Source organism: Tupaia chinensis, unplaced genomic scaffold (genome assembly GCF_000334495.1).
Source record: "Tupaia chinensis unplaced genomic scaffold, TupChi_1.0 Scaffold139733_1, whole genome shotgun sequence".
NCBI lineage: Eukaryota > Metazoa > Chordata > Mammalia > Scandentia > Tupaiidae > Tupaia > Tupaia belangeri.
The window spans coordinates 1400484-1412542 of NW_006199613.1; the positions used below are offsets into that span (position 1 = coordinate 1400484).

General features: G+C 58.7%; 1 protein-coding gene across 2 annotated transcripts; it reads left to right on the plus strand.

The window, feature by feature from the left end:
• Positions 1-974: 974 nt before the first annotated feature.
• LMO2 (LIM domain only 2) lies at positions 975-7754 on the plus strand. 2 transcript variants are annotated; one of them, XM_027765761.1, is made up of 2 exons: positions 975-1766; positions 3221-3836. In XM_027765761.1, exons 1-2 carry the CDS (start codon positions 1513-1515, stop codon positions 3693-3695), a joined length of 729 nt encoding a protein of 242 aa, XP_027621562.1. In that variant the 5' UTR covers positions 975-1512; the 3' UTR covers positions 3696-3836. The 2 variants fall into 2 exon arrangements, with proteins under 2 accessions (XP_027621562.1, XP_006162168.3); XM_006162106.3 differs by lacking the exon at positions 3221-3836 and adding an exon at positions 6891-7754 and having other exon boundaries at positions 1437-1766.
• The last annotated feature ends 4305 nt before the right edge of the window (positions 7755-12059 follow it).

Below are 12059 nucleotides of genomic sequence, written 5' to 3' on the forward strand. Positions count from 1 at the left end.
GTGCTGGGCACTCCTCATGAGCCTCCGTGTCCCTGGGTGTGATGGGTGAGGGTTAGGACATGAGGGCACCTGTACGTTCGCACCAGCTGGGGAGGAGGCCACAGGACTACCTCCAAGGAAGCTCCCTCGGGAACCTCAAGGTTGGAAGAAGGTCCGCTTTTAAAAACGTAGTACATTGTTAAAAATTTAATTTTCTCATTTTTTACATTTAATCACTGAAACCAAACACATTTTTTTTTTTTTTTAAAAAAAGATAGTTTATTTTCAGGGTTCCAGAGGGCACTTGTTAATTAGCACAGGTCAGCAAGTATTGAGTTTCCCGGGCGCCTTTGGAGCTAGGATCTTTCCTACTCCATCCATTTGGCAAAGCTATGTTTTAAAATATAAAAATATGTATTCAGACTGCAGCGGGGCAGAGCGGCCAGGAGACAGTCTGTGCGGTTTAAGTGGAGAACAGGTCCCTGGCTCGCTGTCAACCACTCGCCTACCCTGAGACAGTAGGGTTTCGTTAACCGCCTCCCACTCCCTCTAAGGTAGTCACCGCCCTCGCCCCCACTTTCTTCCCGAAGTCCGCGTTACCCAGGTCGGTTTTCCTGTTGAGAAAGGGCTCGCATATGGGGGGCACGGCCTGTTGGACATCCCCCACGCGCCTGACTGTGGCCTTCTCGCCTGCGACCCCCCAGTGTTCATCCAGTACAGAGAGTGGGGTGTAGAGTTCCTGCAGAAGTAAAGCGAAGTCAAATAAGGAGGATTCCTGTTACATCCTGATTTTTTCTGGTTTTTTTTTTTTTTTTTTTTTTTTTTTTTAGGTTTTTGCCATAGAGTGCTTGTGCTCCCTAGAGAGAGACAGAGGGGGAGTGAGAAATCACCTCCCGGGGCAATGGCCATGCTGCAGTCCCTTCTCCTTCAGTCTCCTCTCAGGATTTGGGGCATGCACACATACATGCCCAGCATGATTTTCAAGCTGCTGGGTCCAGGACTTGAACCGTGGTCAGCCGCGTGCGAGTCCAGCACCTTAACCACCGTCCTGACGGAATTTTTATATTGGAAAAACCTACTTTGGGGTCGTCCTCTTCTTTTGTCCTCGCCTGTGCTTGGTGCAGCCGGGAGGGCTGAGGTGGGACCACGCAGAGACCCTGCAGGGAAGCCGCAGAGGTCAGCCTCTGGCCAGTTGGCTGCCTGGCAGCGAGCAGTCCTTCAGGGCCGAGTGCTTCCTCTGGGAGTGGCAGTGCCTTTGGGTCCTTGCATGGAGAAGGGGCAGGAGGGACATATGAGGACAGGAGAGCAGGCAGGAGCAGGTGCCCAAGACTACGGGGCTGTGGCAGGCCCGCCTCTGGGCGCCCACATGACTGCTCGCAGGGCCGAGGGAGCAGTCACCTGGCACCTATCTGCACCCGAGGCTGGCCGATCTCCCTGCCATCCAGTCTAGGGACGTCCCTTCGCCTAGGGTCCCCAGGCCATCAGGCAAGGTTCCTCTGGCCCGGAGCAGTCCTGACCTGGGCGATAGTCACCATGGCGAGGTCGTCCCTAATGCTTGGCCTCCTCCCCAGGGAGCCAGTGGACGAGGTGCTGCAGATCCCCCCATCCCTGCTGACATGTGGCGGCTGCCAGCAGAGCATCGGGGACCGCTACTTCCTGAAGGCCATCGACCAGTACTGGCACGAGGACTGCCTCAGCTGCGACCTCTGCGGCTGCCGGCTGGGCGAGGGGGGCCGGCGTCTCTACTACAAGTTGGGCCGGAAGCTCTGCCGGAGGGACTACCTCAGGTACCTCGGCCCGGCGGGGAGCTGGGGGGTCTCGTCCCAGGTGGGGCCTACACCTGAGACTGCGTCTCAGCGGGCCACGCAGGGGCAGCTGGCAGTGTCCACTGGAGCTTGTTGTTGGTGACGTGTCCCCACGGGCGAGCGCTGGTACGTCTAACGCGACGGTGACACGCACAGACACGTCCCCGTGGGCGAGCGCTGGTACATCTAACACCACAGTGACACGCACAGACATGTCCCCGTGGGCGAGCGCTGGTACGTCTAACGCGACGGTGACACGCACAGACATGTCCCTGCGGGCCAGTGCTGGTACATCTAACACGACAGTGACATGCACAGACACATCCCCGCGGGCCAGTGCTGGTACATCTAACACGACAGTGACACGCACAGACATGTCCCTGCGGGCCAGTACTGGTACATCTAACACAACAGTAACACGCACAGACACGCCCCTATGGGTGAGCGCTGGTACGTCTAACACGACAGTGACGTACAGACACATCCCTGCTGGCCAGTGCTGGTACATCTAACACGACAATGACACGCACAGATCTAACACGACAATGACACGCACAGACACGTCCCCGCGGGCCAGTGCTGATACATCTAACATGACAGTGACACGCACAGACATGTCCCCGCGTGCCAGTGCTGGTACATCTAACATGACAGTGACACGCACAGACATGTCCCCACTGGCCAGTGCTGGTACGTCTAACACGACAGTGACACGCACAGACACATCCCCATGGGCCAGTGCTGGTACGTCTAACACGACAGTGACACGCACAGACACATCCCTGCGGGCCAGTGCTGGTACGTCCAACACGACAGTGACATGCACAGACACATCCCCATGGGCCAGTGCTGGTACGTCTAACACGACAGTGACACACACAGACACATCCCTGCGGGCCAGTGCTGGTACGTCTAACACGACAGTGACATGCACAGACACATCCCCATGGGCCAGTGCTGGTACGTCTAACACGACAGTGACACGCACAGACACGTCCCTGCAGGCCAGTGCTGGTACATCTAACACGACAGTGATATGCACAGACACGTCCCCGCTGGCCAGGGCCGGTACGTCTACCGTGACGCACAGTGATACACAGATCCAGAGCGGCGGGTCCCTCTGGGCCAGGGACTGATAGGCAGCTCACGGAGGGGTCCCTGGGGAGTGTCCGAGGGGCTGGGGGCTCGTTTATAGTTGGCGTGGGTTCTAGGAGCACATTGTGTAGCTTCAAAGCCCGGAGGTCGGTGTGAGCGTTCTCATGTGGCTCCAGCGTCCGGCGACAAGAACGTCAAGTGGGAATGTGGGAATGCGGCCGGCACCGGCTCAGGCACCATCTTGGCGTCCCAGCCCCAGCCCTTTGCTTTCTAGCTTGTGACCTCAGGCCCTCTGGCCGGCCACCGAGCCCCATGCCTTCCTCCCTGCCTCCCTGAGACAGGCTGACGACAGGCCCTCCCCCGAGGGAGTGGCGAAGACGGAGGGCCGTGGGGCTCCGGGCTGGCTGTGCAGGTCTCCGAAGGCTGCCCTGGTCCATTTCCCTAGTGCTTTATCTTCAAGTATTCTCCAGCTGCCGAACCAGGCGATGGAAAAGTGAGAAGGATCCCCAACACCGCGAGTCCAAGAGTGAGGCGGTCTCTGCTCCGTGTCACGCTCTGGTCGTGAGAATTGTCTGGCACTCCGCGAGTGCCTCTGCCTGGAATGGGCTGGCATTTCCATGTGAGTTCCATGTGAGCTGCCTGGAGGTCACTGCCTGCTGCTGTCGGAGCTGCTGGGCTGTGTCGGCAGAGGGCCTGTGGGGTGTGGTGGCCTCATGCCTCAGGGCCACCTGGCCCATGGGCTTGTTCAGACCCCATGGCCCTGGGCCACCAGGCTGGCTCTTCCTTCCACACCAGCTTCGGAGCATGCCACAGTGAAGAAAAAGCAAAAACAAACAAACAAACAAAAAAACCTGCGAACATTTCCCAGGAAGAGGCAGCTTATCTGTTTACCCCAAGACTGACTGAATAAGCTTTTTCCCCTCTAAATTCCCCCATAAAGTCCTTGCAAATTTGGTGGTTCTGAGAAAATAAGTAGGGTTTTTTCAGTCATCATTGTAACACTGGCCTCTTTTTTTCCCCCTTATTTTTTAAGTCATAAGAAAATAGAACAGGTAAATACGGACCAGGCTTTGCTCACTCCAGTCTGCCTCGTCAGGCAGAAGGCAGACGGCAGGCGAGCCCCACCGGGCCCTGACTGCGCCCTGACCATCGTCTGAGCCCTGGTAATGAAGTGCTGCCCAAGTGAGGTCGGCGCCCAGCCTCTCCCTCGCCGCGCGCGGGTTTACACAGCGTTCAGGAAAACACCAGTGCTGCCCGGGCTTGTTAATCTTTTCCATTTCCAAAAGGAGAGAAAAAGATCGTCTGGGAGAACCCAGTGTTAATTAACTTGCGTCTTGATGACATGAAATAACTCTTCTCCCCGCTGCCTTCCTGGCGACATGTTAATTAACTCTGGTTAGCGCAGGCGTTTCCAGCCGCCCTTTAATATTTATATTATTGTTATTACAATGGGCGGCAGCCCGCTCAGGATGTGACACCTCTTGACAGAGGAGAATGATGGCTCTTTGCTTTGGGGACCGTCCTTCCGGCCATGGGCTTGTTAGCCAGGCGAGTGGAGGAGGGCCGAGAGGGTCCCCAGGATGACTTCTCCCTGCCAGCACTTCCAGGAGCTGCCTTGCCTGCTCCAGCCCCTTTCGGACATTGGGCCTCAAGTCCCCAAGGGACACCCTGCCACCTGCACCTGCTGCCGTCACGCTGTGTCAGCAGGACCCTCCGGCAGCTCCACGCCCCTGGGCACCCTGTTTCCGGTCTTTCAGCGCCCCAGCCCTGGGGGTTACCTTCCCACTGCACCTGTGTCCGTTAGAGCGCGAAGCGTGGCCGCCCCAGCAGACCCCAAGCAAGCAGGCTCTGCAGGGGCGCCCGAGCCCTGTCCACGGCAGCGTGTGCCCCGGTGACCAGGCCGGCGCCGCCCTCTGCGGCCTTCGCCTGAGATCGGAATTGGCCTGGCCGCCTCCTGCCTGCAGTGTCCCTCCCTGATTTATGGCCGCCCCTGAGGACGGACTCACCCCCGGTGACCACCTGCAACAGTCTGCCCTGCGGACTCTGGTCCTGAGGGAGCCTGCTGAGGACATCATTCTGGGTGCCAGAGGTGCTATTGGGCCAGGCGTCCAGTACTGTCATTAGGGTCCAGGCCCCTGAGCTGGGGGCCTTGGGGCCTTCTCTTCCAGGTCCTTGCCAGCTTAGGGCACGGAGCCAGAGGGGCTGTCATTAGCGCTGGTCACCCGGCTCGTGAGAGGTGGTGCTGAGACCTGAACTTGCCTCCCACGTGTCAGCCCCCGTCCCGTCCCGTCACTAGCTCCCTGAGGCGTGTGGCCGTCCCCACCCCCCCGTCCGACTTCCCTTTACTGAGCTCCCTCCTCCCCGCAGCCCGAGCAATGGGGCCCGTTCCCTGCCCAGCCCACTCTTAACTTACTGAGCAGAGGCCAGCACCGGCTGTCCGCTGGGAGACTGCGGTCACCCTCGGCTGCGCCGTCTGCTACTCGGGACCACGTGCCCGCCCGCGGGAACGAGCTCGCTCGGAGCTCTCGAGCCCAGCCTGGCAGGCGGCGCTGCAGGGAGCTGGCGCCTGCTTCCCCCAGCCCTCCTCGTGGCTGCCTCCATCAGGCCGAGCACGTGGCCCAAACGCCATGAGGTTTGCCCGCCGCCCTCTCGCCCCAGCTGACATGCCACCTGGCGTCCTGCTCCGAGCTGAGCGAGGACTTCCCCAAGGACAGCACTGCCTAGGCCCAGCGGCTGGACGTGGGACCCAGCTGCTTACCACCCAGAGTGACCTCCCAGCGAGCCTGCGCTGGAGCACCACGACAGGTCCCAGCGAGATGGCCGCAGCACAGGCCTGCTGCAGACGCCAGGCCCAGGGCTGTGGTCGCGGCCATTTGGAGCTCAGGGAGGTCACGGCTCTCCCAGGGCCACCTGGCGCTCGGTGGCCCAGACTTTGAACTGGGCCTCCTGGTTCCAGTACCCGTGTGGCCCCAACTCCTGAGGCCAATTCTCAAAGCTGAGCCTGCATCAGAGCCCCCGGAGTGCCGGCCCACATGGGCTGCAGGCCCTCTCCCTGGTACCTTAGCCGTGGGCAGGGGCGTGGGCCGAGCTTCGGTGTTTCTGCCCTGTTGTCAGGCAGGGCTGTCCGGCCGTCCTGGGACCAGCGCTCTGGGAAATGTGGCCCCGGGCCCTGCTCACGTCCTTCCCGCAGACACTGACTGGGGCCGGGAGGAGGTGACTTCCCAGCTGAGGCCTTGAGGGCTCTCGATTTAAATGTCAGAAGTTTCCTAGAGACGGGCATCCCTGGGGTGGGGAGGGTCGTGACCATGCGGGGTTGTTTGTCATCTGTCACTGCCCCGTGTTTCCTGGCAAACTCCTGTCTCCCGGCTCCCAGGGGAGGGGCTCCCAGGAGTGGCACGGACTCCTGAGGAGGAGCTGCCCAGGAGAGGGTCTGGCTCCCAGGATGGGCACAGGTCCCAGGAGTGGCGCAGACTCCCGGGGAAGGGCTGCCCAGGAGAGGGTCTGGCTCCCAGGATGGGCACAGGTCCCAGGAGTGGTGCAGGCTCCCGGGGAAGGGCTGCCCAGGAGAGGGGCGTGGGCTCTACAGGCTGTGGTGACCCCAAAGCCCCTCCCAGGGAGGACGAGTGGCTGTTGACCTGACCGAGTTTGGAGGCCTCAGAAATACGCCCGTTGTATTGCGGTCCTGGTCGGTGCCCTCTCCGAGCAGCCACAGAGCCTTGCTCCAGCCCCTGGTCCCTGGCGGAAGGCCCTGGGAGGGGCCCGGCTCCTGCATGCCCAGCCCTTACCCAGGGACTGCGGGAGTCCTCGGAGCGGGGGCCTGGGGAGTGCCAGAGCAGCTGCTGAGAGGAAGCTGGAAGAGGGTTACACCGGACGGATGGGTGCTGCCCTCCCAGAGCGCCCCTCCTCCCACCGCAGCTCCCCGGCTCCCCGCAGCTCGGCCTGCCTGACGGAGCCACCCAGGCCCGCACTCCGTCTCCAAACCACCTCTGCAGCTTGCTTTCTCTCTGCCAGGCTTTTCGGCCAGGACGGTCTCTGTGCGTCCTGCGACAAGCGGATCCGGGCCTATGAGATGACGATGCGGGTGAAGGACAAGGTCTACCACCTGGAGTGTTTCAAATGTGCCGCCTGCCAGAAGCACTTCTGCGTGGGCGACAGGTACCTCCTGGTCAACTCCGACATCGTGTGCGAACACGACATCTACGAGTGGACCAAGATCAACGGGATGGTGTAGGCCGGCGTCTGTGGGCATGACGGCCGGGCACTCCTCCGGGGCCTGCACGCCGCGGCACTTCGGGGACTCGAGGGTGGGAAGAGGCATTTCTAGGGGCGGTCGACCAGGCGACACTGAGACAAGCCCTCAGTGACAGCGTGACGGTGGGGCCAGCCATTACGGAGGACCGACAGCCACAGCCTGTCCGTAGCAGCGGCCGTGGGGAGCAGAAGAGAGCATGTGCCAGGGCCCACGTCCCCGCTGGGGTCGCTGCGCAGACTCGCACGGCCTTGGCACCTCGCATGAGAAGTGCAGCCGACTCGCTTTCCTCCTGGCTCTCCTGACAACCCGTGCCCCGTGCCACGCCAGGGAAGGGCAGAGGGGACAGGCCGTCCTTGCTTTCTCGGCCTCCTTCCCCAGGCATGGAGACGAGCTCCTGCTGAGCGTGGAATCACGACATTCGACCCTCGCGCACGGCTACGGGAGAGGTGCCGATGAACCCCTCTGCAGACGCCTTCGTCTGACGTGAGCTTCACGGAAGTTTCTATACAGATGTAAATCTAGCAAAAGTTGCTCAACTATTTTATTATCTTGGATTATATCAAAGTATTAGTTGTGTGTAGTCAAAAAAAAATCCCGTATACCTAATAAAAGTGACACTCAGATGCCGCGTCGTTTCCTTGAGAAGGACCCGGATGCGAGAGCGGGGACGTGGTGCTCTTGCCCCTCCCGTAAGGAGAGGTGACCAGCGCTTCACCTGGGGGTCAAATGAGAACTCCCACTAGCGGGGCAGCCAGCTCTGCGGGAGGGCGCCTTCGGTGTCACTGCCAGTTACGTAACGGGCCAGCTGTGGCCCAGAGGGACCCAGGGAGATTAAACTGTTATTGTGAAATGTGCATTTCGCTTTCACATTCTCGAGTGAGTGCAAGGCGAGATCCTTGCCTTTGGGAAACTTGTAACCTAGAAAGGACGCAAACACATAAAACAGACTCCCTTTGGGAGGGAAGGTAATTACCTCGTTTGAAATGTGGCAAAGATGCTGAGCTTGACACTTCGATTTTCCCAGACGCCATCTCGGGTGTTTTATGACAAGTGGTTAAGGGACCTCAGAGGGTTCTGAGCAGGCACCTTGGCTCTGGCTGCCTCACCCGTCGGCGCCTCCAGGTGCTGGGTCAGAGCGCCACCTGCTGGCCTCGCCCGCTCCAGCCCAGGCGCGCCTCAAGGAAGGATAAACCCAGACCAAGGATGGGTTTTCAATGATCTCATTAAAATGTTGACACACCGAGAAGTCCAAACGTATTTCATTATCAGGACGTCTAAGTGTGCCGCTGAGGCTGCAGTTAATTAACTGAGCGGTTCCTTTAAGATCTCCATCCCTAAGTTTCTTTTTTTTCTTCTAGAAGAAAATTACGAAGTGATGGCTGTCTTGGTCTGTGAAATGCTAAAAAAGGTTGGGAAATTCGATGGTTTAAGGTGGAAAATTAGAGCAAATCCAGGGCTGGCCCTGTGGCCTGGTAGTTAAGGGAACTAGATCCCACATCGCTGACCACGGTTCAAATCCCAGCCCTGGTAGCTTGAAAACATGCCAATGCATGCTCACGCGCTCCCCAAGTCCCCAGGTGGAGAAGTGGAGGAGAAGGGACAGTCAGCGTGGCCACCTCCCACCCCACCAGCCCCGCAAGGGGCTGCTGCTTCTTCTCTGCCACCCCGCTGTCGGGGAGAGGTGTCTGTCCTAGCCCAGTGCTCTCAGCCACACCGGCAGGGTCGGAATCGTGGGACTGGCAGGTTAAGTGCAGGCACAGGCCGCCCCAGACCCGCTGCCCTCGAGGCCCCAGCAGCAGGGTTCCACCAGCACTGAGTCTGGCGTGGGCTCAGCTTAGAGAAGGGCTGTTCTGAAACAGCCCCAGTTAGGAGGCTTTTGCGTGCTGTGTTGTCGCTAGTTAGTACGGGAAACGGCACTGGGTCACCTGTCCCCTGTGGGCGCACTCCGTCTGCCACAGTCCCTAGGCCAGAAACTACCGCGCTCTGTGGCTCAGGTGCCATTTCTTCTGTGCAAACCGACCAAACCGCTCACAATTCGGCCCGCCACCTTCACCACACTGATACTAGTAATGTTAGAAGTTAGCCGTGCAAGGGACAAGCAGTTGGCATAATGCTTACGTCACTGGATGCCCATGTAGTCGACTGCAATTCGAGTCCCAGACCCGGTGGCTTAGACTCACACTGGGCGCGTGTGCGTGCCCAAGATCCCTAGAGGAGAATAGAGGAGAAGGGATTGCAGGGTGGCCATGCCCTCTGGGGGTGAGTTCTCACTTTCTGTCTCTGTCTCTCTGGCGAGCGCAAGCACCCTATAGCAAAAATCCCTAAAAAAACATAAAAGGATTTAGCCATGATCTCATCAGCGATACAAATTAAGATGAAAGCGACCTTCCTTTGGAAATGTAAACTTCACCTTAGTCACCACTGGAGAACACACACAAGATTCCAGAAACCAGCTGAGGCTGTGCCCTCGCCATCCTCAACAAAGCGCTCACAGGCACCTTCCACCCTCTGCTGGTGCCGCCTGGACTCGGCCTTGGTGGCAAGACCCCCAGGGGCCCCAGCGTCCATCCACAGCCAACTGGGGAGAAAGGACAGGTAAAGAGGCCGTGAGCAGGGCCGGGTCCTGGAGTCCCCAAAGGCCCACTGTGTGCCTAGGCCTGCTCGGTGCCTGTCCAGCCATGAGCAGCAGCTCACTGGGACATTCTCGCTCCCTCTCACCTCGTTAGGGGGACCCTAAGCCCAGGAACCTGCAGGGCGGAGGCCGAGGAGGGCCCGGTGGGTCTGGAACACCTCGTTGCACAGCAGGGAAGAAGCGCTTCCGGAGCCCATGCAGGCGTGTCCCAAGGACAAGGGCAGCTTCAGGGGTCCCTCCATGGCCAGATCTGGGCCACCTCGGGTAATTAGGACATGGATGAGCTGTCCCATCGACGCATCAGAGCGGAGCTAGTAAGGGGGTGGGCGGGCGCACTTAGCCGCTCTCAGGGAGCAGGTGGGAGGTGCAGGTGGGCCTTGTGAACGCGAGAATGGTGGACTCGGCCGAGAGCCGTCACTGGATGCTAGATGCCCACCAAGGGACAGAGCAGGGTGTGGCAGCTTCTCCGGTAGTGCTCAAGGGTCCCCGTGGAAGACGGTACCCCGTGAGCAGGTCTGTGAGCGGCAGCTGGACTCTCGTGCCCCCAGATGTGACGCCCTGCACAGGACGAGTGACCGCTCTCGGCAGCCCAGCGAGGATGCATGCCTTCCATCTGACTGGGCACCAACGACCAGACGCTCCCAAAGGGATGGACGTCCCGTGTTTATAAAGAAGGGTGGGCTCCAGTCCTCAAACACTAATGTCATGAGAGGTGAAGACAGTCGGGACAGTAGGTGTTGTGCTGGTAAAGTGCTGGATGTCATGTGGCCGGCTCCACAGTTCAAGGCCCAGACCCAGCAGCTTGAAAAATACCAAGCTCATGTGCGTGCATGCCCAAAATCCCAAGAGGAGAACGGAGGAGAAGAGACTGCTGCATGGCCGTCCCCCGGAGGGATGTCTCACTTTCCCCCTTCTCTGGCAAATGTAGTCACCTGATAGCAAAACTCTAAAAAAGAAAGTCTGTGGGAGTGTTCCGGATTGACAACCGAATCGCACCTGGGCCTTAGTGCGGAATGCGTAAGTGCTGCAAGATGCCTGGCCACGGCAGAATGCGGACAGAGAGCCCATCAGAAGTGCTGCGTGGACGCTGAGCTGGGAGAGCCCGTCCGAAGTGCTGCGTGGACGCTGAGCTGGGAGAGCCCGTCCGAAGTGCTGCGTGGACGCTGAGCTGGGAGAGCCCGTCAGAAGTGCTGCGTGGACGCTGAGCTGGGAGAGTTGCTAAGTGCCGTGGTCACGGAGGAGAGCGCCTCTGTCACTGGGAAATGCACATGGAAGGGTTTCAGAGCAAGAGGCCACGAGGTGAGGCCAGCAGGTGGCACGGAGGCTAAGGCTCTGGACTCCCACATGGCCAACTGTGGTTCAAGTCCCAGACCCAGCAGCTTGAAAATCACACTGGGTATGTGTGCATGCATGCCATAAACCCCAGGAGGAGAATAGAGGAAGGATTGTGATGTGGCCATCCCTGCTGGGGGTGATTTCTCACTTTCCCCTCACTGTGTCTCTCCTCTCTGGTGAGTGCATGCACCCTATGGCAAAAATCTTACAAATAAATAAAAAGTCATGAAGAATGTAACTTTTTTTGAGAGAGATTTTTATTGTGGGGCTAACCGGAGAGACAAAAAGTGAGAAATCAGCCCCTGGGGAGGATGGCCACATCACAAACCCTTCTCCTCCATTCTGTTCTTGGGATTTTAGGCATACACGCACTCGTGCCCAGCGTGAGTTTTAGGCCGCCAAGTCAGAGACTTGAACAGAGGTCGACTATGTGGAAGTCCAGCGACATAGCCATTACAGCCTCTACTGGTCCCAGGAGTATGCAACTTTTTAAAAATGGTTTAGAATTGTGTGTGTGTGTGCATGCATGTGTGTGTGGGTGGTTGTGCACGTGTGCATGTGTGTGCACGTGCATGTGCATGTGTGGGGTGCTGTGTGTATGTGTGTGCACATGTATGCACGTGTGCATGTGTGTGTGCACATGTGGGTGTGGTGTGTGCTCATGTGCGTGTGCATGTGTGTACGTGTGTGTGGTGTGCACATGTGCATGCATGTGTGTGCACGTGTGCATGTGTGGGGGGAGAGACAAGAAACAACAAAGCAAACGGGTGAAGTATTAACTGGGTCAGGGAGAGGACACGCAGATGTGTTGTGTAGTCTTGTAACCCCTTTTGGAAGTTTTAAACCATGTCTAAATAGAAAGCCTGGTTTGGAGCCAGCCAGTGGTTGGGGCAACTGGATCCCACATGGCCAACTCCATGGTTGGAGTCCCAAGCCTGGTGGCTTGAAACACACCTGGCGG